This window comes from Martes martes (assembly GCF_963455335.1).
Source record: "Martes martes genome assembly, chromosome: 5".
Taxonomy (NCBI): domain Eukaryota; kingdom Metazoa; phylum Chordata; class Mammalia; order Carnivora; family Mustelidae; genus Martes; species Martes martes.
This window is the reverse complement of record NC_137892.1, coordinates 47,093,935-47,117,114: the sequence shown is the minus strand read 5'-3', so window position 1 is coordinate 47,117,114 and position 23,180 is coordinate 47,093,935. Positions and strand designations below refer to the sequence as shown.

General features: G+C 42.6%; 1 protein-coding gene across 15 annotated transcripts in view; it reads left to right on the top strand.

Annotated features, from left to right (window-relative positions):
* The window catches only part of CAST (calpastatin), a 121,738-nt gene that overhangs the window by 30,683 nt on the left and 67,875 nt on the right, over positions 1–23,180 (top strand). For 6 of the 15 annotated variants that reach the window (XM_080804841.1, XM_080804840.1, XM_080804832.1 and 3 more), the window contains exon 3: positions 11,659–11,730. The exons of 5 other annotated variants lie outside the window; for them this stretch is intronic. In XM_080804841.1, coding sequence (XP_080660967.1) covers positions 11,659–11,730 — 72 coding nt within the window. Of the gene's footprint in view, positions 1–11,658; positions 11,731–18,566; positions 18,807–23,180 lie in introns of those variants that run through there. 4 more of the 15 variants (XM_080804836.1, XM_080804837.1, XM_080804835.1 and 1 more) reach the window with 1 other exon arrangement.

Here is a 23,180-nt window from a genome sequence, read left to right as displayed (position 1 = left end):
CTTTTAATGCCTGAGAAAAGTGTTCATGTTAGGTTAAATGTCTTTTTTTCATCAGAAGGAAAAGAATAGAAAACAGCATCCGATAATAGAAGAATAATGGAAGAGACCTTAGACCTTAAAGAGGGGAGTATTTTACATGTGAGCCTTTTTTCTTTGGAACCTCTCAGAGATACTTCCAGAACAAGGCTGCTGCTGTGTGTGTACGTGTGTGCGTGTATGCATGTGTGTGTGTGCACGTGTGCATGTTTATTTATTTATTTTTTTAAAGATTTTATTTATTTACTTGACAGACAGATCACAAGTAGGCAGAGAGGCAGGTAGAGAGAGAAGGGAGGAAGCAGGCTCCCTGCTGAGCAGAGAGCCGGATGCGGGACTCGATCCCAGGACGCTGGGATCATGACCTGAGCCGAAGGCAGTGGCTTTAACCCACTGAGCCACCCAGGTGCCCCAACATGTGCATGTTTAAATAGAAGTGCATCTCTTAGACATAAACAGAGTAAGGATTTAAGTAAGACAGCTAGGAGGGCAAGGATTCTTTTTTTTTTTTTTTTTAAGATTTTATTTATTTATTTGAGAGAGAGAACATTAGAGGGGAGAAGGTCAGAGGGAAAAGCAGACTCCCATGGAGCTGGGAGCCCGGTGCGGGACTCGATCGGACAACTCCAGGATCATAACCTAAGCCGAAGGTGGTCACTTAACCAACTGAGCCACCCAGGCACCCAGAGGGCAAGGATTCTTAACTACTTTTAGTTCATAGTCCCTTGGGAATCTGATGAAAACTGATCTTTTCCTCTGAGAAGTACACACATGTGTGTATATAAAAAACACCCCTAAAATGTGGCATACAGTTTAAAGATATTTAGGCATACACGCCATCGTCACCCCTGCAGGGGCAACCTTAGTGAGCAGGTATTTTTAGAAGGTACCATCTGATAATATTTTCCCATTTGGCTTGTTGTTGATGCCTGTAATTCCCTTGTTAGCAGCTTACATAACTTTGAGTTAAATGTTGCCTTTCCCTGGCTTTGCTTTTAAATTATGGGTATTCCTAGGAGAGAGAAAGTATTAATTATTAACATCTTAGTGAGAAGTAGTTTGACAAGAGAAGAGAATTATGTAGCACAATTTTTCTGTCAATTGGTTATGGTAGTTGAGAACTAGAGAGCATTTGATAATAATAGCTAACACAAATATAGCCATTACACACACACACACACACACACACACACACACACCCCTCTTCCAATAATCCCATTCTCCTGATGAGGAAGTTGAGGCAAAGCTTGATTAAATAAGGTATTTAATACCAAGGTCACACAGGTATTTGGTAGTGAAGTTCAGAATTGATTCAGTTTCCAGAGTCTGTGCTTTTAACTAGTATCTGATAGTATTCATAAAATTACTTCTTTTAAGAATTCGATGTAAGACCAACACCAAAAAACTTTCTTACTACTGTTGTCAATTTTTGTAACTCTTCTTTCCGTCTTTCTTCCTTGGGTTGTGCCTTCTTTCCGCTCAAGAAGTTCGTAAAGTAATATTAAGTCATTCCACAGGAATAAAAGGCACAGCCTAGGGAATAGAGTCCATGACACTGTAATGGCATTGTGTGGTGACAGATGGGATCTGCACTTGTGGTGAACCTAACATAAGGAACAGAGAAGTGGAATCACTATGTTGTACACCTGAAACAAATGTAACAGTGTGTGTCGGGGTGCCTGGGTGGCTCAGTGGGTTAAAGCTTCTGCCTTCAGCTCAGGTCATGATCCCAGGGTCCTGCCGCATCAGGCTCTCTGCTCAGCAGGGAGCCTGCTTCCCCCTCTCTCTCTGCCTGCCTCTCTGCCTACTTGTGATCTCTGTCTGTCAAATAAGTAATAACTAATATCTTTAAAAAAGAAAAGATAAATTATTCCAGTTCCCAGGAATCTGAAATGTAAGAAAGGATAGGGACAGCCATTCCCTCTCTGGGGCGGGGGGGGGGGGTATGAAGTGCAACAGGGAGGGAAACTGAGTCACAGCAGACTCAGAGTCAGAAGGATGGCATTTGGCTGCTTGTCAGGGCAGCCCCCTCAGGACTAGAAAGACTTGAGTTGACTGGGAGATGATGAATGGGTATTGACTCATGAGAATATAGCCAAACACAGTGAGTGCAACTACCACAGTGTGTGTTATTAAGAACGCCGTGCACAAGGCATTTCATTCAGTCAGTGAAATTCTATGCAAGGAGTTAATGCCAAGATTTATTCTTTATGACTTTTTTATCAGTGTTTCCCAGGGGCTAACATATCCTGTTTATTGCATTGCATTTGTGATAGCATACATTTACATTTCTTTTTTTTTTTTTAATATTTTATTTATTTATTTAACAGAGAGAGAGAGACAGAGAGATCACAAGTAGGCAGAGAGGCAGGCAGAGAGAGGGGGAAACAGGCTCCCTGCTGAGCAGAGAGCCCGATGTGGGGCTTGATCCCAGGACCCTGAGATCATGACCCGAGCTGAAGGCAGAGGTCTAACCCACTGAGCCACCCAGGTGCCCCCTACATTTCCTTTGGTAATAAAGGCAACCTGTTCTTATTTGTACACTATTTACAACCATGGTATAAAGGAACATTTGTAGATGAAAGTCAAGCTTTATAATTGCTAGTGTTGGGGAATCTGTCTACCCTTTTGAAAGGCAGTCATTTCCCAGATACTGTTTTCCAATTTAGCATGTGTTTTCATGTGGAAACACAATACTTCTTGTCATTTTATAGGGTAACTATTAAGTAATAGAACTGATTTGTTAACAAATATGTCAAAACAGATATTTTAATGAGAGTGTTTATCCTGAAAACTAGTACATTTCATCAAGTCTAAGAAACCACTGATCTAAAAATGCCCTGATTAGAAAATGCTAAAAAAAGGAAATAAAACCATCACTTAATATCTGACCCCATATTTCTTATACTGATCTTTTTATTGAAGTGTAATTGGCATACAGTGTTTTACTGGTTTCAGGTGACAGACAATATGATTCAACAATTCTGTATATTATTCAGTTCTCATCATGATAAGTGTACCCTTCATTTCCTGTCCCCTCACCCCCCCTCCAGTGATTTTAAGAAGTATCCATTTGCAAGAGGTATGAAAAAGGAATGAAATTGGTGGCCTCATTCAATAAGATGAAATCCAGTGGTAACCTGAAAATTTATATAGTTAAGATGTTTTCCATTGTTCAAACAGTGCTGAAACTAATTCCACTTTTATATTCAGGGCACAGAAGAATTTCATCTTTTCCTCAGTGGTTTTTTTATCCCCCCCCCCCCACTAAAATCAATCAGTATCATCCAGTTCAATAGCCGTCTCATAATTACCACATGTGAATCTGATTAACTTTTGGGAGTTTCAGAAACTGAAGTCTCCATTTAGAGGATAAATGTTTGTTTTGCATCCAAGAATAATCAAATAATGTGTTGCAGTTTCTGAAAAACAGTTCAATGAACAGATATTCAAAAATATCTTGAGAAATGATTTGAGTATGTCGGCAGCTACATTGAACCTTTGAGGGCTTTTTTTTTTAAAGATTTGATTTATTTATTTGACAGACAGAGATCACAAGTAGGCAGAGAGGCAGGCAGAGAGAGAGACAGAGAGTGAGGAGGAAGCAGGCTCCCTGCTGAGCAGAGAGCCCGATGCGGGGCTCGATCCCAGGATCCTGAAATCATGACCTGAGCTGAAGGCAGAGGCTTAACCCACTGAGCCACCCGGGCACCCCGGGTTTCAGTATTTTAATGCAAAAGTTCTTGTGTATCTGTGGGCTCAAAAATTTGTCACATAAAATATCTGATCTGTTACTTATAGACCATTGTAAGCTATAGAATCCCCATACCTGCTAATTAGGGGCTCCCCAGGGAATATTTGCTGCCACTTTTTTTTTTTTTAAGATTTTATTTATTTATTTGACAGACAGAGAGCAAGTAGGCAGAGAGGCAGGCAGAGGGGGTGGGGAAGCAGCCTCCCTGCTGAAGCATAGAGCCCAATGCCAGACTCGATCCCAGGACCCTGGGATCATGACCTAAGCCAAAGGCAGAGGCTTTAACCCACTGAACCACCCAGGTGCCCTTTGCTACCATTTTGATAGAAAAGTAGACCAGCTCCATTTTCCTGCATTTTAAAAAAGATTTTATTTATTTATTTATTAGAGAGTGAGCGAGCATGAGTTGAGGGCAGAGGTCAAGGGAGAGGGAGAAGCAGACTCCCCGCTGTGCAGGGAGCCCCATGTGGAGCGCCATCCCGGGACTTCTAGACCATGACCTGAGCTGAGGGCAGATGCTTAACCAGCTGAGCCACTCAGATGCCCCATTTTCCTGCACTGTGGGTGGAGAAGAGAATCACTGAACTTGTGGCTGCAGAAACTCTGACCAACTCTCAGGCAGGGAAGGCGCCGTGTCAGCTGGGGCAGGAGACGGAGGTCTTGCAACACAGGTAGCTTTCATCATCACTGGAAATCTCTGAGGAATGGGCCTTTAAAAACCAATTTGTGCTTCTATTCATACCCAACCCCTCATTCTTACTTGGGCTTTGTCAAGCTTCTTGGATTGGTGGGATCATCAAATGTGGAAATGTATTGGCCATTATTTCTTCATATATTTTGGGTTGTCTCTGTGCCTTTCCTCATCTTTGGAGGCTGCAGTTATACCAATATTAGCTGCTTCGAGTTGTCCCACAGCTCACTGACCCTCTGTTCCCTATCCCCTGGTCTTTACTTGCTGTTGCATTTTGGGTATTTTCTGTTGCTGTGCATCCACATTCTCTAACCTTTTCTTTTGCAATAGTTCATCAGTTCTTCATCCCAGTGTATTTTTCATCTCAGGTATTGCATTTTTTTTTATCTTTACAAGTTTGATTTGAGTGGTTTTTAAGAAAATATCTTTTATGTCTCTCTTTAACTTACTTTTGAAAAAGCTTCCAATCTTGAAATAATTAGATTCCCAGGAAGTTGCAAAGATAGTATGGAGAGGTTCGCCTGGACACTTCATACAGTTTTCCCATTGGTTGCATGTTATGAATCGTAGTACATTGTCAAAACTAGGAAACTGACACTGGAACAACATGTGTATGTAAGTTCTGTGCCATTTCGTTATATGTATGGATTTGTGTAGCCAGAACTGCAATCAAGATATTATGCTTTTTTGAACATTATATTTTCCTACCTATGAAAAATAAAGCTTTATGTTTCTGCTTCTATGTATGCTTATAATTTTTTGTTAGAGGTCAGACAGATGTGAATTTCCTCTTGTTGATGCTTGTTAGTTGTCCTGTTGCCTTAAGTTTGCTTGAGTTATGTTCTGGGACACAGTTAAGTTACCTGGAAATAGTTGAATCCTTTGAGGTTTGCTTTTAAGCTTTGTGTGGCTGGACCCAAGCAGCCTTTAGAGCAGGACTAACTTGTCCTTCTGCGGACTCTACCGATCATTCTGACTGCTGCGAACACACTCTATTCCTACTCTCTGGGTTATACCTCTGCTCCTTCTGGTGTTCTTGACCCAGACTTGGGGTTTCTTCACAGACACACACATGCAGACCCCTGGGGCTCTCTCTTGCTGCTCTCTTCTTTCTGGTGCTTTCTCTGTGAACCCCGTAAGGCCCCTTGGTCTTTGGAACTACAAGCTCTACCTCCTCAGCCCATAGAGATCGATGGCTTCTGCCTGGGTTCCTCCTCCGCGTTTCATGTTCATGCAGCCTGGAAACTTCTCCAGGCAGGAAGCTGGGGCCGCCCTAGGGTTGCCTTCACTCGTTTCCTGGTCAGTGAACATCCAGTGCTGCCTGGTGTCCCATGTCTGAAACCACTGTTTCATGTTATTCTCTGGGAGTTCTTTAGTTGTTCAGGGTAGGAACAAAAAAGGATCCTCCTTTTGGGATCTGGATTTCCTTATATTTTTAAATCCCCATTTCCTTATGTACAGACTTCATAAGTATAACTTGGACTTGAAAGGAGCATGTGGCCCAGCTTACAAACTTAAGTTCCTTCCTTTACTCTGAAGGTGTTTGAGCAGTTTTGAAGATGGGTTGTTAGGTGTTTCTCATTCATAAGCCTGGTCACTGACTTACAATTTATTGAGGTACTAATGAGTTGTACTGCTTTCCAGGTAGTCTGCCACTATTTCAATGTGCAACAAAACTATTGAAATCATCTCTGCAGTATCTTGATGTCTGACACCTTCGGGTGCCTCAAAAGGGTCCTTGCGGCTCTCAGGAAACACACTGAGGTCATGTCTGTTCCTGCCAATTTCTTGACCCTGCATCACTCCCCCCCACCACACACACACACACACACACACACACACACACACACACACAGAGGACCTGTGTAACGGTGCCAGCAGCTGTCCACCTCGTCTTTGGCGTCTGATGCCAGGCCCGCAGCACATGCTGCTGGGACTCTAGCAGGCCTCACTCAAGAGAGAGGGTTTCCAGCATTCACCCTGTATGTAGCCCCCAGGGCCCCCCTTTAGCCAGCATTTAGTGAGTAATCATGCTACGTCTGGCCGTGGGCTTTGTGCCTCACATTTATACCTTCATGTAATCCCCAGAGCACACACAGGCCTAGGAATTTGACATGTTCCCACCAGTCAGTGTCACTGTGTAGGGTACTCAGAAGGGTATCATCTCTGTATTGAAAAAAGAAAAACTAGCCCTATTTTGAAGGCTGCTTTCATACAAACTAACAAGGCTTGAAAACGAACCTCAAGAGGATCAAACTGTTACCAAATAACTCACTGGTGTCCATTATTAGAATCGTGGCCAGTCCTAAGAAAAAAATTACCATTTTCTAATGAAAGAAAATATTTTTTTCCTGATTATATAATTAAAAGCGCATGGAAAAGTCTCAGCAGGCACTAAGTTTCCTCATGAGGTAATTCCTGTTGGAGAGACCAGCCTCTTCCATTCCTACTTGATCAAGAATTTTGGGTCTCTCTAGAGCAGGGATTTGCAACCTGTGGGCCGTTCCTCATCTCCTTTGATGCTCACAGTCTTCTGTCTTAGGTGTGGGTACAGTTATTTCTTTTTTCAGATAAGAAAAATAGTGCTTACAAATGTGCATACATTATGGTGAGTGCTGTGAAGTGTGTAAACCTGGTGATTCACAGACTTGTACCCCTGGGGCTAATAATACATTATATGTTAGTAATAATAATAAAAAAAGAAATGTGCCTACACATGCCCATGGTCTCAGTGGGCATTTGGTGGAGCCAGGATTCTGGTCATGCAAATCAAAAGATAGAGCCTTTACTCTAGGGAAGCTGACACCTTTCTTTGTGGTCACTAAGGACACTAAGGACAACATGAGGCTTCTCTCAGGGCCTTTCCTGAGATTCTGGGAGATGGTGACACAGCCGCTCTTTGCCTGGCTCTTGGAACATCGTGAATCCTTTGGAAACAGTTTTTGAGACTTGAGTTCTGACTCATTTAATAAAAAATCTGTATCATGAACTATGGCAGACATAGAAAAACGGTATATAATTCATCCTTTTCATACCTTCCTACCCCTGCAGATAGAAGTGATCTAATTTGTGTATTCACTGATCTCAAGCATGGCATGCCTCTTTTGTGGGTCTCTTGGCTGGCAGATTCTGAACCACTTTCAGAGGTAGGAGAGGCTGCTTAAAGGACGTGTGGATTCCTAGTCCATGGAAATGGCCTATAGACACTCACCACTGCCCAGGAGATCACACACGCTCTGTCAGTCATTACGATTGAGGCCTGCGGCCTGCTCCGTCAACTACAAGGAGGGAATGACTCAGCCAGGCCTGTGACCTGATGGTAGGGATAAGGGGCAGTCTCTTCCTGATCACTTCATTTCTATAAAACTTAAGTTAAACGAAGAAGTGCTCGTAAACATCACAAGGGCTGGGATTGGTTGGCAAGGAAAAATCTTCCTGATGGCCTTTAGTCTATGGATTTATGGACATGAAAAATAAATGTGACTCAGAATTTGGGTCATTAGAGTATTGGCATCCTCATTTAATGTCTTAATCTTTCAGAGACTGGAGTAAATCTGTGTGTTGGGAAATGCAGAGTCATAGCCAGATGAGCTTGTGGTAAAGGTTTCTTTTTTTTTTTTTTAAAGATTTTATTTATTTATTTGACAGACAGAGATCACAAGTAGGCAGAGGCAGGCAGAGAGAGGAGGAAGCAGGTCCCCTGCCGAGCAGAGAGTCCGATGCGGGGCTCGATCCCAGGACCCTGAGATCATGACCAAGCTGAAGGCAGAGGCTTTAACCCACTGAGCCACCCAGGCACCCCGTGGTGAGAGTTTCTTACTGTGAGTGGGTGAATTCTCTTCTTTCTGAGGGTGAATCCAGCCTTATCACTATTAGGGTATGGAGACCTAACCAGTTAGGACTGGTGCCCAGGCCAGAGCACGATTTCCAGGGGCCACTGCTGATGGTAAGGGGCTGGGGGCATGAGGGTGAAGAAGACACCTGCATGACTAACACAAGGTGACATGAAGCCAGAGAACTTGGAGAATTTTCAGCCTGAGATAAGGGAGGACTCACGAAGGCTAGATGGTCACCAGAGAAGATCAGGAAGCAGGCTCGATCTAGAGGCAGCCGATGATCTCAGACATACCCGACTCTAGGGCCTTCCTAACCTTGCATTCCTTTAGCTTAAATATCTTCACCCAGCGTCCTGTTTCATCTCTCATCATACATGCCCAGGCCCACCCTGCTTCACCTGCACTAACTTTTTTCCTGTTTTCCTTAGGGCCTTTGTGCATGTGAGTCTGTCCATCTAGAATGCCTCCCCTCCCCCGTCCCATAGTTTGTGTTATGTGTAGTCGGGTCTCAATCAAATGTCGTTTCTTTGTGTATGCCGTCTGGAGCTAGCCTCAGCCGGCCACTCTCTGTTCCGTGACCCCGTTCATTGCCTTGACAGCACGCATCACGCTCGGAAATCATCTTGTTTTTGTGAAGTACACAGTGAGGTTGAAATCAATGACCCCATTGCTGTACTCTTTTTCTTTTTTTTTTAAAGATTTTATTTATTCATTTGACAGACAGAGATCTCAAGTAGGCAGAGAGGCAGGCAGAGACAGAGAGAGGAGGAAGCAGGCTCCCCGCTGAGCAGAGAGCCCGATGTGGGGGCTCGATTCCAAGACCCTGGGATCACGACTGGAGCCGAAGGCAGAGGCCTCAAGCCACTGAGCCACCCAGGCGCCCCCCATTGCTGTATTCTTGTCTTTATTTCTTAGGTCTGCCCCCTTACACCAAATCCATGCATACCCTATGGCTGTCAGAAGCTATTTGTTCATATACTTTATATTTTGAAAAGAGACTTGTGATTTGGATTTGGTTTAGGCCATCCCCTCCTTTCACCAACTCCAGTCCCACAGTCACGATTCTAGTTTTTTCACAGCCTCTTTTATTTCTATCCCATTTATCCAAGACTTTTTCTTCCCTTGGCCAAGGGTGCTGCATGTATGTTTGGGAAGGACTTTAGTCAGCATGATGCCTGGGAGCCTGGGACTCCTGCAGATGCCGCTGAGGCCTCTTGGGATACACAGTTCATGAGCATGTGTTCAGCCTGTCGCTACAGTGACCTTCTGGTTTTAGTATGTGTGCTGCCTAAGCGAGCACTACGGTGACCTTCCAGAAGTGCTCTGGGTGCGGTCAGCCATGGATATAGAAGGCTGAAACTCTGAGGACAGCAAGCTAAATTTTGACTTTTCTGCTTCCTGAGGCAATATTTAACCTGAAGGAAAAGAAGGCTTTAGCCCAAGATTCCATGGAGGGAATTTTCAAAAAAATACAAATCTTGCTAAATGTAAAAGAATTAAGCCAGTTGCTCTCAATTATATATTTTTTAAAAACAGTACTGTAGTGACAGACAACTTTTTTTAAAGATTTATTTATTTATTTATTTATTTATTTGACAGAGATCACAAGTAGGCAGAAAGGCAGGCAGAGAGAGGGGGGGGGGAAGCAGGCTCCCTGCTGAGCAGAGAGCCTGACTCGGGGCTTGATCTTAGGACCCTGGAATCATGACCTGAGCGGAAGGCAGAGGCTTAACCCACTGAGCCACCCAGGCACCCTGACAGACAACTTTTTAATATCTATGTAACAGCAGTACTGTCCCTCCTGTATTTAGTGCCTATAGTACATCTTACGCACATTTTAGCTTTTGGAGCATAATCTCGCCACTTGGCATTATAAAACTTTCTAGTTTGTAAGCTTGCCTCTCTGAGGTACAGATCTTCATAAGAGATAGGCCTTGTTGAGAAAGAAGCTTTGTACTTTACCTTTCCTTTTCTCTGCCCTCCATTTATTGTTCTTTTATCAGTTGAGACAGTGTACTTACGTAAGAAAATGCAAAAAAGCACAAAGAAGAATATTTTTTTATTTTTATTTTTTTAAGATTTTATTTATTCATTTGACAGAGAGAGACACAGCGAGAGAGGGAACACAAGCAGGGGTGTGGGAGAGGGAGAAGCAGGCTCCTTGCTGAGCAGGAAGCCCAATGTGGGGCTCGATCCCAGGACCCTGGGATAATGACCTGGGCTGAAGGCAGACACTTAACCACGGAGCCACCCAGGCGCCGCAAGAAGAATATTTTTATTAAAATCTCTCTTAACTGCACCATCAGAAGATAACCTCATATGAATTTCATTGATCATACTGTCCATACTATTTTATAAGCTGATTTTTCTTTATGTAAAATATGCATAATATGTTTTCATTTAATGAAATGTTCTTCTAAGCATGATTTTTAGTAACTGCATGGTACTTCATCCCGTAGATGTCCATAACACAACCCACTATCGTGGGAGGCAGTCCAGACAGGGAAGAGTATAGGGTCTGAAGCAGACATGCTATTTTTTTTTTTTTTTTTTACCAGTTGTGGCAATGGCTGCATTATGTACTCATCCCATTCCTCAGTCTCCTCACCTGTAAAATGAGGATAACAATAGTGCCAGCAATGTATCAATTCCTGTAACGATTAAGTTATGACACATGGTACACATCCTACTTAAAACACTTAGAGTGCTTACAATAATGCTCTAAATAGATACTCTTACTAAAGCTTTGTTACTCTATTATTATATTGTAGCAGCATATTATTCTGATAGAATCATTGTCTGGTACGTGGTAAGTGGTCAGTAAACATTCATTATTATTACCTATATTGTGTTCAGCTTTTTTGACGTGATCATACTGTGATGAATATCTTTGAAGAAAAAAGGCTTTTGCTCTCTCTCTTCTTATTTCCCTGAGATCAACTTTTAGAAATAGAATTACATCTTTGATGCTTACTGCTAAATCACCCACCTGGAGATTGTACTAAACACAGCTCTCTCCGGCACTGTAGGAAGGATGTTGTTTCCAGACGTGCTCCATGAAGGAAATGGCAACTGCCCATGTGAGGAGTTTTGCAGTTCTCCAGAAGCACTGATTATTGAGCAATTGGGATTTGGTCAACTTCCTCTTCCTTTTCAATGCGTATATGGCCTTCAGGCAAAGATATGAAAAATATCTTAAAACATATTTATTTTTGTGTGTGCTTATTGGCATATTAGTCTGAAGGTTGCTTGAGAAGATATTTGTATTGATATGAAAATTTGCCTTGTCTACATTGGTAGGACGGTTCTCCCATTGAAACTAATACTTTTTTATTTTTAAGAAAAAAACAACAAGCCTTGAGAGCAGTCAGCCTTCCAGAACCCATGCTGGTGGAACAGCCCCGGCCACCAAGGTCAGTCGTTTCCTTTTTTTTTTTTTTTTTTAAGATTTTATTTATTTATTTGAGAGAGAACGAGAGCACAAGCAGGGGGAGAGGCAGAGGGAGAGGGAGAAGCAGACTTCCCTGCAGAGCAGGGGAAGCCTGATATGGGACTCAGTCCCAGAACTCCAGGCTCATGACCTGAGCCGAAGGCAGTAGCCTAACCAACTGAGCCACCCAGGCGCCGAAAGTCAGTCATTTCTTGAAGGTGAAAAGACTCCTAGTCTTCAGGTCAATAAGTTTTGAACAAAATATCATTTCTGTGCTGGGGGAGAGGGGAGGAATGTAATGTCTTAATAATGATTTGAGTGATTTAAAACCTAGTAAAACCATTTATGCTTTAATTTTTTTTGTTATACTGTAAGTGTCCAATCAGTATTATCATAATATCAATAAATAATATTGGACTTTGACATATACTGGGAGTAGAAATACAGTGCTTTTACCTCTTCAGAAAATCCAGATTCTCTTCGTGCACATTAGCCACACCAGGCTCTCTGCTCTGTGTAATTATCTTATGTAATCTCCTCACAGTGTTGTAATTGTTATTCCTTCATACCTGAGGAAACCAGGGCTCTGGGAGGTTAAGCATCCTTGACAAGATTGCAAAGCCAGTAAGATGGAGGTAGGGTTCAAACCCAGGTTTCCTCTTCATACAGGGTCCTCGACACTGCTGGACTTGAGATGCCCTAACTGAGCATCTGTTAGTATAATACAGCACTTGGGAGCTTTGCAACTTATAAAAATCACTGAAACAACATATTTCAAAATGAAAAAATCTACAGTTTTAGCTAGTAGTTTTCAGTCTTCAAAAATAGTTATGTTTGGCCCATTTCAACTTGTGGTCTTCCAGTATGTCTGAGATGATCAAAAACCTTAACTTACTTCAGAACTGTCTATACAACTATTTTAAATAAGCATTTTTCCTTTAAAACTGGTGGCTTTCCTATGGAGGTCTGCAGACTTTCTCATATAGGTTGCTTGCTTGGTTAAGAGTTTATATTTTAGTGCTTCTTGGAGCCCCTAAAGATGCCCAAACCAAAGTCCAGCTGAGAAATGAGAAGAAGATGGCCAGAGTTGAACAGACTTGGAGGCACTACAGCATCAGTTCTCGGTATGGGTCGGAGGTCTTCTTCATAGCCAAACCAACCTGACCTGCCTCTTTGCCACTTATTACTAGGAAGTTGACCTAGCCCCACTGAGCCTGAGTTTCCTCATTTGTAAAACAGGGATAGGACTTTTCTTGACATACCTGCTGAGAGACTGAAATAAAATAAAGATAAAATATATATAAAACTCTTAGCCCTGAACCTGGCATTTTAGTAGGTGCTGGGAAAATGTATCTCTGCTGTGACTACTCTTGTTAGCCTCATACTCTGTTGTTTTGATGTCTGGAACTAACAAAGATTTTCCAACTATGTCCTGTCTTAAAGTACTTTTATTTAACTCACGCTTAAATTACGCCTCTAAAAATAAGAAGCCTCATTAGGAAACCCCAGCCCTATGAGATTTAGTGGATCATCTGCAGGTGATTTCCAAATTTTGGAATCATCTAAACTCTTGCGCAGGGTGGTGGTTAGTACATTATAGAAAATCACACCCGGTTTTCTCTTGGAAATTAGCCATAAGAAGCAGTCAGTCCCTTTTCTTTCTTTCTTTCTTTTTTTTTTTTTTTAAACACACAAAGTTATCATCCAATCATTCTGCAGTTATAAAGAATTTTGACATCTCCCCCAAACCCTGCTCTGCCTCAGGAAGCTGGGGGGGGGGGGCATAGCTGGGAGGTGGAGACATTTTAGCCACATGTTTAGTGTTTGTTTAATGTCAAGCTTGACATTCCTTCCTTAAGTTCTAAAACACTGTCGTCTCCCTGCCCACATTATTCTCTCTCCTGTTGCAATTTCTCAGTATAGATTCCTGATTTGCTTTGCTGCACCAGTTTCCTGAATATTAGTTTCCCTGGGGTTTGATTCTTCACTCCTTTCTATCTTGTTATCTTTAACATTTATAGAGTATTGGAAGAAAAAAAAATATATATGTATATATATATTATATATATATATATAGAGAGAGAGAGAGAGACATATTATACTTGCTTATTTCTTCTTTTGATGCCTGATTGAAAGGGCTTTGACTAAGCATCCTGATCACTATGAAGGTTTTATTTATATATTTAAGAGAGAGAGAGGGAGAGAATGACAGGGGGGAGCAGAGAGGGAGAGAGAGAGACAATCTCAAGCAAACTCCCCACTGAGTATGAGCCTGACTTGAGGCTCGATCTCAGGACACTGAAATCATGACCTGAGCCTAAGTCAAGAGTTGGACACTTAACCAGCTGAGCCATCACAGGTGCTCCAGCATGATCCTCACTTTAAAGAAAAAGTCATTCCCATGCATCGTTGAGAAAAGCTGGGGGTAATAGCATTTGTGATCACTTGAAGCCTTTTATTATACAATTAATTCTTATAACACACACAGGCAACATCATATTACCCTGACACATGATGTGACAAAATAGTAGATAGAATTGGCTGTGAGAATTAGTCTTGGTTTTCTTGATTCTTGACACCGTGAACTTAAAAAGTAAAATAAATGATAATTTTACCATTATAAAGAAAACTTCACAATCTGTCTGAAAAGCTAAACATCTCATTTGAAGCTACGCATAAGCTGTGTGATATAGAATGGTTACCATGTATTGCAGAACTGTTTTATGAGCATTCTCACAAAATGAGTAATTATGTGCACAAGTAATACCACTTCTGCCATGCGGTTCTGGGCTTGGAAGACCCAAAGTGCTTAAGTGGCATAGGTCTTTCTAAGTCAAAATAATTATTGTAAGATGTTGAGTGCTTAATATTTGATTTTTGATGAATTAATAATGAGGACTAATGAGGCTGCAGAAATGATTCATGTTTTTATTAATGCCAGCATGAAAAGAGTTGTGATCCATACGCAGTCATGAGATTGTGTTGTGGGCAGAGTTCCTCGAGGCCTATGTGTTGTAACCACTTCCTGTTCAGGCAGGGAAATCGAGGTTGAACTTCTGTTAGGAATGTGGCTGCAGAAGCTATTGAGAATATGTCTGTTGGGGTGCCTGGGTGGCTCAGTCAGTTAAGCATCTGCTTGGGGCTCAGCTCATGATTCTGGGATCCTGGGATAGAGTCCCATGGCTGGCTCCCTGCTTGGCCGGGGAGAAGGGCTGCTTCTCCCTCTCCTCTCCGAGCATGCTCTCTCTCTCACCCTCTCTCAAATAAATAAATAAATAAATATTTTTAAAAATATTTTATTTATTTATTTGACAGAGAGAGATCACAAGTAGGCAGAGAGACAGGCAGAGTGAGAGGGGGGAAGCAGGCTCGCCACTGAGCAGAGAGCCCGATGCGGGGATTGATCCAAGGACCCTGGGATTGTAACCTGGGCCGAAGGCAGAGGCTTAACCCACTGAGCCACCCAGGTGCCCCAATAAGTCAATCAATCAATCAATCTGTATGTATGTATGTATGTATGTGTGTGTGTATGTATGTGTGTGTGTGTGTGTGTATATATATATATATATATATATATATATATATATATATTTATTAAGACTATTACTTCCTACTGGAATCCAGTGTTTCAAACCCAAAAAGAATTTCTTAAGGATAGCAGGGGTAGCTCGTGGAAAGATCCAGAAGTCAAAAGTCTCCAGCAGCAGGAATGTAAAGTTTCACAGCTAAGAACAATGCCCTGACACACTACGGGAGCTGCTTCTGCTGCCACTACAGCTTGAGCAGCTAACACATTTAGGACTAGATACCAGAAACTCTGCCCCTGCCAATCGTGATGACACATACACCTTGTCAGACCCAGATTTCTTGGTGGGCAGTGGTCTCTTCCCGCTGCTCGTTTCCAGTGTCATTCTTTATGCCACATCTGATTGACCAGTGTGAGTCACAGGCCTTTACCCTGTTATGAGGGAATCTGGGATTGTGAGCGCTCTGGATTCTACTTTGGGAAAATGCATGTTGATGAGGTGGGAAACTTATCAATATGAAGTGAGGGTATTCAGGTGTGTGGCCAGCTGCAAACTGACAGATATCTCCTACAGAAAGGAAAACAGGAGAACTGCCTCACTGCACAGGGAGATAAATGAATCATGATATGTTGTTTAGCAATATTAGGCCTTTAGAATGGAAGGGGATACAGACATTTTCTTTTCTCTCAGCTACAGGGGAAAAGATTTGCAAAGGAATGAGCACCCATCAGGAAATTCTTTCGTGATTTTTGCTCCTGGTTTTGCCATAAATAGCTGTGTTGGCATAAATCGCTCTGCTCTCAGGTGCCAATTTTCTCATCCATAAGACTAGTGAGAGGCAGGATAAACTATGTGTGTTCGGGCAGTCAGTGTCAGCCTCACCCCCAGTACCACATGTGATTTGGGGGATGACTCTGTGTTAAGTAGGCAAGCATTTTTATTTTAATAATTACATATATATTTTAATGTGCTGAAAAATAAACTAGCACTTCAGACTCATGATCCCAAGGATAGCTTCGCTTAACACAGGCTAAGTTAAAAAGTTAAAAAGTAAATCTATTTTTTAAAATATTAAGTAGGGGCGCATGGGTGGCTCAGTGGGTTAAAGCCTCTACCTTCGGCTCAGGTCATGATCCCAGGGTCCTGGGATCGAGCCCCGTATCGGGCTCTCTGCTTGGCGGGGAGCCTGCTTCCTCCTCTCTCTCTCTCTCTCTCTCTGCCTGCCTCTCCACCTACTTGTGACCTCTGTCTGTCGAATAAATAAATAAATAAATCTTTAAAATATTAAGTAAATGTAATACATTTATAGCCTATTACAAATATGACAGGCAATGCACAAGTAACCAATGTTTGGAAAACAAGATTCAGAGCAGTATGTCTCATATTTTAATATTCACATCGACTCAGTGAGGTTTTATTAAAATGAGGATTCTGATTCAAGAAGTCTGCAGTGAGACTGGGATTCTGCTTTTCTAACGAGCTCCTCGTTGCTGTTGATCCTGCTGGCCTGGCAAGCACAGGTTGGGTAGCAAGGATGCTGAACTGTTTTTGATAGTGGGTCATTTAGACCACCTGTCCCTTAGATTACCTCAACGGTGATTGGAGACACTGGTTTGAATGCAGATTCTCAGGTTCCAAGCCAAGAATTCTGATTCAAGAGGGTAGGGTAAGGCCCAGGACTTTATGTAGTTAATACCTACCCCTAGGTGTTTCAGATGCAGATGACCTGAGGACCACACTGGGAGAAAGGATGAACCTCTAGGACTGGGGCAGCCAGAGCACATCAAGAAGTGATAAAGTTCCTCTTCCTGTGTAAGAAAATGTGCCTCTTTCTACATGAATCACAGGATAAGATTGAAAATTTTATTTCATAACAAGTAATTACTCATCTGTACTCTTCAGGAGCACAGGATCACTCACCTTCACTGAGGGAGATGTGCTACCTAACGCTAGGGGATGTGGTACCCGGGACTCATCCCATTGGGGTGTGGCTCAAATAAGTCATGCTGTGCTGTTTGTCATAGGAGGAAGTGAATGTCAGTGAAACCCAAGCGAGCTGAAGTTTCGTTAAAAAAAAATAAAAGGAAAGAAAATACTAACGATAAAAAAAATTTTTTTAAAAAACGCTTTATTTATTTTAGAGAGCGAGAGAGCTCGTGGAATGAAAAAGCACAAGCCCCGGAAGGGACGTGGACAGAGGCAGAGGGAGAAGCAGGTCCCCACTGAGCAGGGAACCCAGTGTGGGGCTCCAGTTCCAGACCCCGGGATCATGACCTGAGCTGAAGGCAGAGGCTTAACAGAGCCACCCAGGCGCCCCTAAAAAAAGGAATTTTTAAGCTGTATTTTCATGGAGAATAATTTTAAGGACAAGGTCTTCTGTTCACGGAATTATAAAATATTAGAAAGGGTCTTACTTCAACAGCTTTACTTAACAGAAAACAAAAAATGAAAACTGATGAGGTGACTGTGAGAAACACCTTGCAGAGGAAGTAGAGCGACCCCACCTGCTCTGACGGTTTGCTGTGGGTACAAAGCTGTGCAGAGGAGCTCTCTGCCTTTTTCATGCCAGCTGGCGTCACCTCAGCCTTCGCTGGATGCAGCACTGAGTCATTGCTCAGCTGTCACTAGCTAGGCCTGAGGCCTCTGCTCCCCAATCACTGACCACCACCTCCTCCAGACACACCCTGGGCACAGTGTCCAGAGTTTTTATTGTGACTAGTTTGCAGCTTTGGGAAAAGTTGGCTTTCCATGTTTCTTTTAAAATTACATAATTCTTTTCTATGAACACGATCATTCTGTATTTAATTAATTGCCATTCTTCTAGAACAAAGAGCATTACCTTTTCATTCATTCATTCATGAATCTATATAGTAGTACGGACCTATGAATCCTTATTTTATTCCTTGGTTTAAAATCCATTTTTCTGATTATTTATTTTGATCGTTTTAATCACAATAATATGTTATGTGCTGTAATTTAGTAGAAGTTTGACTCTGTTAAACTGCCCTTTAAAATATCCATTATACTATTTGAGATGTATTATACTATTTGAGATGATCAGCAGGATGAATCCCTGCTGATGGTCATTCTTAATTTGTTTTATAGTTTAAAAAAAGAGATATTTGGAGCCATATATTTGTAAGAGTGCCCCTCTTGCCTCCCTTATTCTGGTGGAGTCACCGGGTGACAGCCCGGGCGCGGGAGACCTCTGCCATCAGCCGGCGCTGTGCGCACTGCACGCGGCCCGCATCCCAGGCGGCCTTATTAATAAGTGAGCCGGCTTCCGGGAGGCCTGGCCGAGACGAGTGGGCAGAGCGGACGCCTCCCTCCGCAGACCCGCGCGGAGCTCCGGGGCGGCGCCGCGGTGGGAGGAGGGCGGAGAGCGGCGTGCGTCGCGTCCCGGGACCGCCCCGCCCCGTGCTCTCTGCGGGCTGAGGCTCTAAGCAGAAACCGCGGGGGCTGAGCCCAGCCAGGAATGCAAACCGCCTGAAAACCCAGCGGAAGTCTCTGGGCCCGGGGAGTGGGACGCAGAGTGAGTACTGATTTCGGCCGCTGTCCTCCAAGGCCGCGTCTGCTTCCCAGGCGAGCGGTCTGAGCCGCCCCCTTCTCGCCCGGCCCTGCGCGGCGCACATTCGCACCCTGCGTCTGGCTTCCCGGCTTGGACCTGCGTTCTTACTAGTCTCTTGACCCCGAAGATGCGTTTCTTTCCAAATGGGCTCTAAGTTACATTGTGTTACTTGTCCACCTCTCCCTCCCTCCCTCCCGGACGGTAACACTGTTGCTGGCTTTTCAGCTGTAATGTATCTGGTGACCGGACGCGGGCGGTTGGTTTACAAAACCAGGGATTTGTGTGACCTGGAAAAAACAGCAAAGAAGAAAAGCAGCAGCTCTATTTGGTTTGGCATTTTTATGGTTAGGACCTCTCCAGTACCCCCCCCCCGCCAGCCCCCGCCCCCCGCCCCAGCCCTGCCCTCACTACTGTGCTGACCTCCGTTTTAGAGAGTGAGCTCACTCTGTATAACCTTTCCACGTACCTGATACATACTGGGTGTGGTGTGGCATATGTTGTAACATGTTTTGGTTCTATTTCCTTGAACACAACCTGAGACTGTGGTCAGATAACATCCCTGAGAGGTACTTTGTCTTTCAAGAATGCAAGATGTTTTCACAGAGATTTAACAATCTCGTCTGCACTGTTAGGGTCCCGGTGTTCTTCAGGAACAGTCAAGAGGCAAATTCTTTATTCCTATTTTACAGCTTGAGAAAACCAGGCAGAGTTTAGGAGAAACTTCCTTAAGGGGAAAGACCTTCGGTTCTCTGACTAGTCTTCTAGTAACCCACCTATACATCAGAAGAACCAGAATGCTCAGTCAGCCGCTCAGGAAAGTTTCTGCTGTACGAGGTGTGTTGTTGAGTGAAAACCTCTGCATTGCAGAGGTCAGTAAGGAGTGGCACCCGCTGTTCAAAGGGGGAAACTGTTTTCTAGTGAGTGACTATCGAGTGTCTCTTCCTGATGTTTTGTTTGTGGGCAGTGAATTCAGCTTTTGCACACTGATTTTTCAGTATTTAAAAGGGTATTTGTCGCTGGGAATGTGCTGGGAAGGCAGTGATGTCGGGATTCTAGAAGACAGTATAGTATTAAAGTGGTGACATTCAGCTAAATCATGCTGAAGCTGGAAAGGCTACATCTGCTGACTAATTGAGAAAGTGGCCAATAGCAATCAGGGTGGAGTGGGAATCCACGTATGCACAGCAAGGACCCTTAGTATCGATTATATAAAGTGAGCTTTGCAGACTGCACGACAGTATTTATGAAACAGCACATGCAAGTATAAATGTTAGCTGTGGCTCAGTTCACATGCTTTTAAAAAAGATTCCCAGTGCATGAGAAGAGTTGGTTATATAGTATTGGTGGTGAATTTAGTTCCTTGATTGTTCTCAGAATTGATCAAAGAAGGGTTCCTCTTGATCTTTTTTTCACTTGATAAAACCAGTCTTATTTTTCAATTCAAGAAATATTTATTGAGCACTTACTATGTAGAAATAACCATGGTAGATGCTGTGGGGAAACAGCATATATGGATCCTGTATTCAAGGGATACAGTATAGCAAGAAGCTGGCATTCTAAGAACAGAAGTAACAGAGCTAATGAGACTATGTAACCAAATGAGACTTTACTATGTGATAACTTTTCATGCCCTGGGAAAATATTTTATAGAGAGCTGTTAAATATGTCCTGAGAAACAATGCAGTGTGGTAGGTAAGAGGTCAGGCTCTTACTTTCTTAATCTGTAAAATGGGTATAATAAGAGTTTCGACCTCATGGCTGCATTATCATCATGTAATGTGAAGTACTCAGCTAACCTCTAGAACATAGAAGTTTTCACTAAATGTAGCAATAACTGTTACCACCCTATTCTCATGCAGATTATGCTGATCTCTTCTTGTTCTAAAACCAATTATGGTTGTTTTTTGATGATTTATTATTACTGCCTAGTGTAGGTAGGAGGGCACTAGGACAACAACATCACTTTGCTAACAGTAGGATTATGTGCAGATCTCCAGTGGTATATGGCCCAATGGACCAAAGTACATGGTCTTGTTCAGAAGTTAGCATGTCTTAAGAGATGTTGTAATGTACCCTTAGAAATAAGAAATAATGGGTTTGAGCAATTATGGCTTTCCATAAATATAGTTTTGCTCACTCGTTCTTAATCAGGGGACGTAGCACCCTATTAAAAGGTATATTAAAATACATGGGCATGCTTTTGGTGATGCCCTAGCATTCACTGGGAACGAGACAGTCCTGCATACTTAAGAATTGTCAGCCCAAATGCCAGTAAGTACCCTGTTGAGAAACACTGAGTAGCTAACATTTTTTTTTTTTTAAGGATTTTATTTATACTTGGTGGGGGGATTGGGGAGCAGATGAGAGGGAGAAGCAGGCTCTCTGCTGAGCAGGTGGCCTGTCACTGGGATGAGGGGCTCAATCCCAAGAACCTGGAATCATGACCAAAGCCCAAGGCAGATGCTCAACCTGCTCAAACAACGAAGCCACATAGACACCCCTAACGTTTTTATATTTTTATTTATTTATTTTAAAGATTATTCATTTATTTATTTGACACAGAGAGAGGGATCACAAGTAGGCAGAGAGGCAGGCAGAGAGAGAGGAGGAAGCAGGCTTCCTGCTGAGCAGAGAGTCCGATGCGGGGCTTGATCCCAGGACCCCGAGATCATGACCTGGGCCGAAGGCAGAGGCTTAACCCGCTGAGCCACCCAGGTGCCCCTAACGTTTTTATTTTAAAGGCTATTTACATAGAAACCATGAAGTACGATTGTTTGTGAAAACCATTGTACTTTCCTAGTATGCAGATGATTCAGTATATCAGAAAAACTATAGGATTAAATATGTTCTTGTTATGTAAATATGTTTGTGAAAACCATTGTACTTTCCTAGTATGCAGATGATTCAGTATATCAGAAAAACTATAGGATTAAATATGTTCTTGTCAGACACATTGGTGCTAAGACATACATTCCAGATTCATCTAGTTTCCAAAATGAGAGCATTGTAAGGTATAATGAAAAAGAAGCTACAAAGAGAAATATTTAGACAGGAGAACATAGATTGTGGGTGTTTTATTTAAACCGGACCAACCAATTTGGCATTTGGGGAAAAGTAAGTAGTTCCATCTAAGGAATGAAGATTGTAACTGTCATCTAAGCGAAGTGTCCTTAATTGAAGAGATTTGTTAAAGCACTCTAAAGGGAAGGTTGTTGGTCTTCAGACAGAATATGCAGGCCAATAAGGTAATTCCGGGCTAATCCATAGCCCTGGGGCTCTCCCAATCCTTGCCCTAGTATGTGTTGCACCCCCTTGAAATTCTCTAAGATAGTTTTCATGATGTGTCGTCTGGAGAGTATGTGCATCAGATTCACCTGGGATACTTATTTAAAAATGGAAATTTCCTAGGCTCTCCCTCACATTTACCCAGTCAGAATCAAAGAGGAATCCGTGCCTTAATGAACTCTCGAGATTAATTTGTACACTGTAAAATCTGATAACCACCGTTCTAAGAAGTAAGTTGGTCTCTCCAGAGCCTTTCTAGAAGTATTCTGCCTCTGACGTTAGCAAGGCAGTACAATCTCAGTGAATTTACTAAAAATTCTAGCTGTGCACGGGAGCTCAGACTTCTGAATCTTACTGAGGTTTCCTCACGAACTGCCTGGTTGGTGTTCCTGACCCACAAGCAAGGGCCTAGACCAATTCCAACTCACTCAAAATTGCTGTAGGAGATGGAGGCCAGCTTTGGATTCTGTAAACTCTCTGGATTCTGTGCTGGGTTGAGGTCCCCCACACAAATGATAGAAGTATGAAGACCTAGACCAGACCTCGGAGCCCTGGGAGCTGCACTGAACAGAGCTGTTAGTGGAGGGGGCGGAGATCCCTGTTCCTACAGAGTAACCAGGGGCTCAGTCTGTGGCATAGGGTTTCTTTATTACCTATACTAAGAGGGTGGCCAGAGGAAGGAGCAGGGAGTAGAATTATTTGTACATTTTTCAGCTACATGTGCTTTTTATATTTCCTCCTTATCATGAAAATAGAAAATTGTGTTTATATCCAGCATGTCAAATAAAATATTTTGCTATAACTCCATTCCTATAGCTAGTTATCATCAGAATCCTGGAATGTAAATATTCTCATACCAATATGTAACAGTACTTTGCATGCTTTGACACGTGCATCTTTTCATGATATTTTATTTATGTATCAGAGGGCTTGGTGTACGGCAGGAAATTAAAACTGGTGGCCACGATTTTTATCTTCTAGGATTCTTAACTTCTCTTTTATATTCACTATCTTTTTATTTATCTCTGTCTTTAATTTTTTTATGTCAAAATT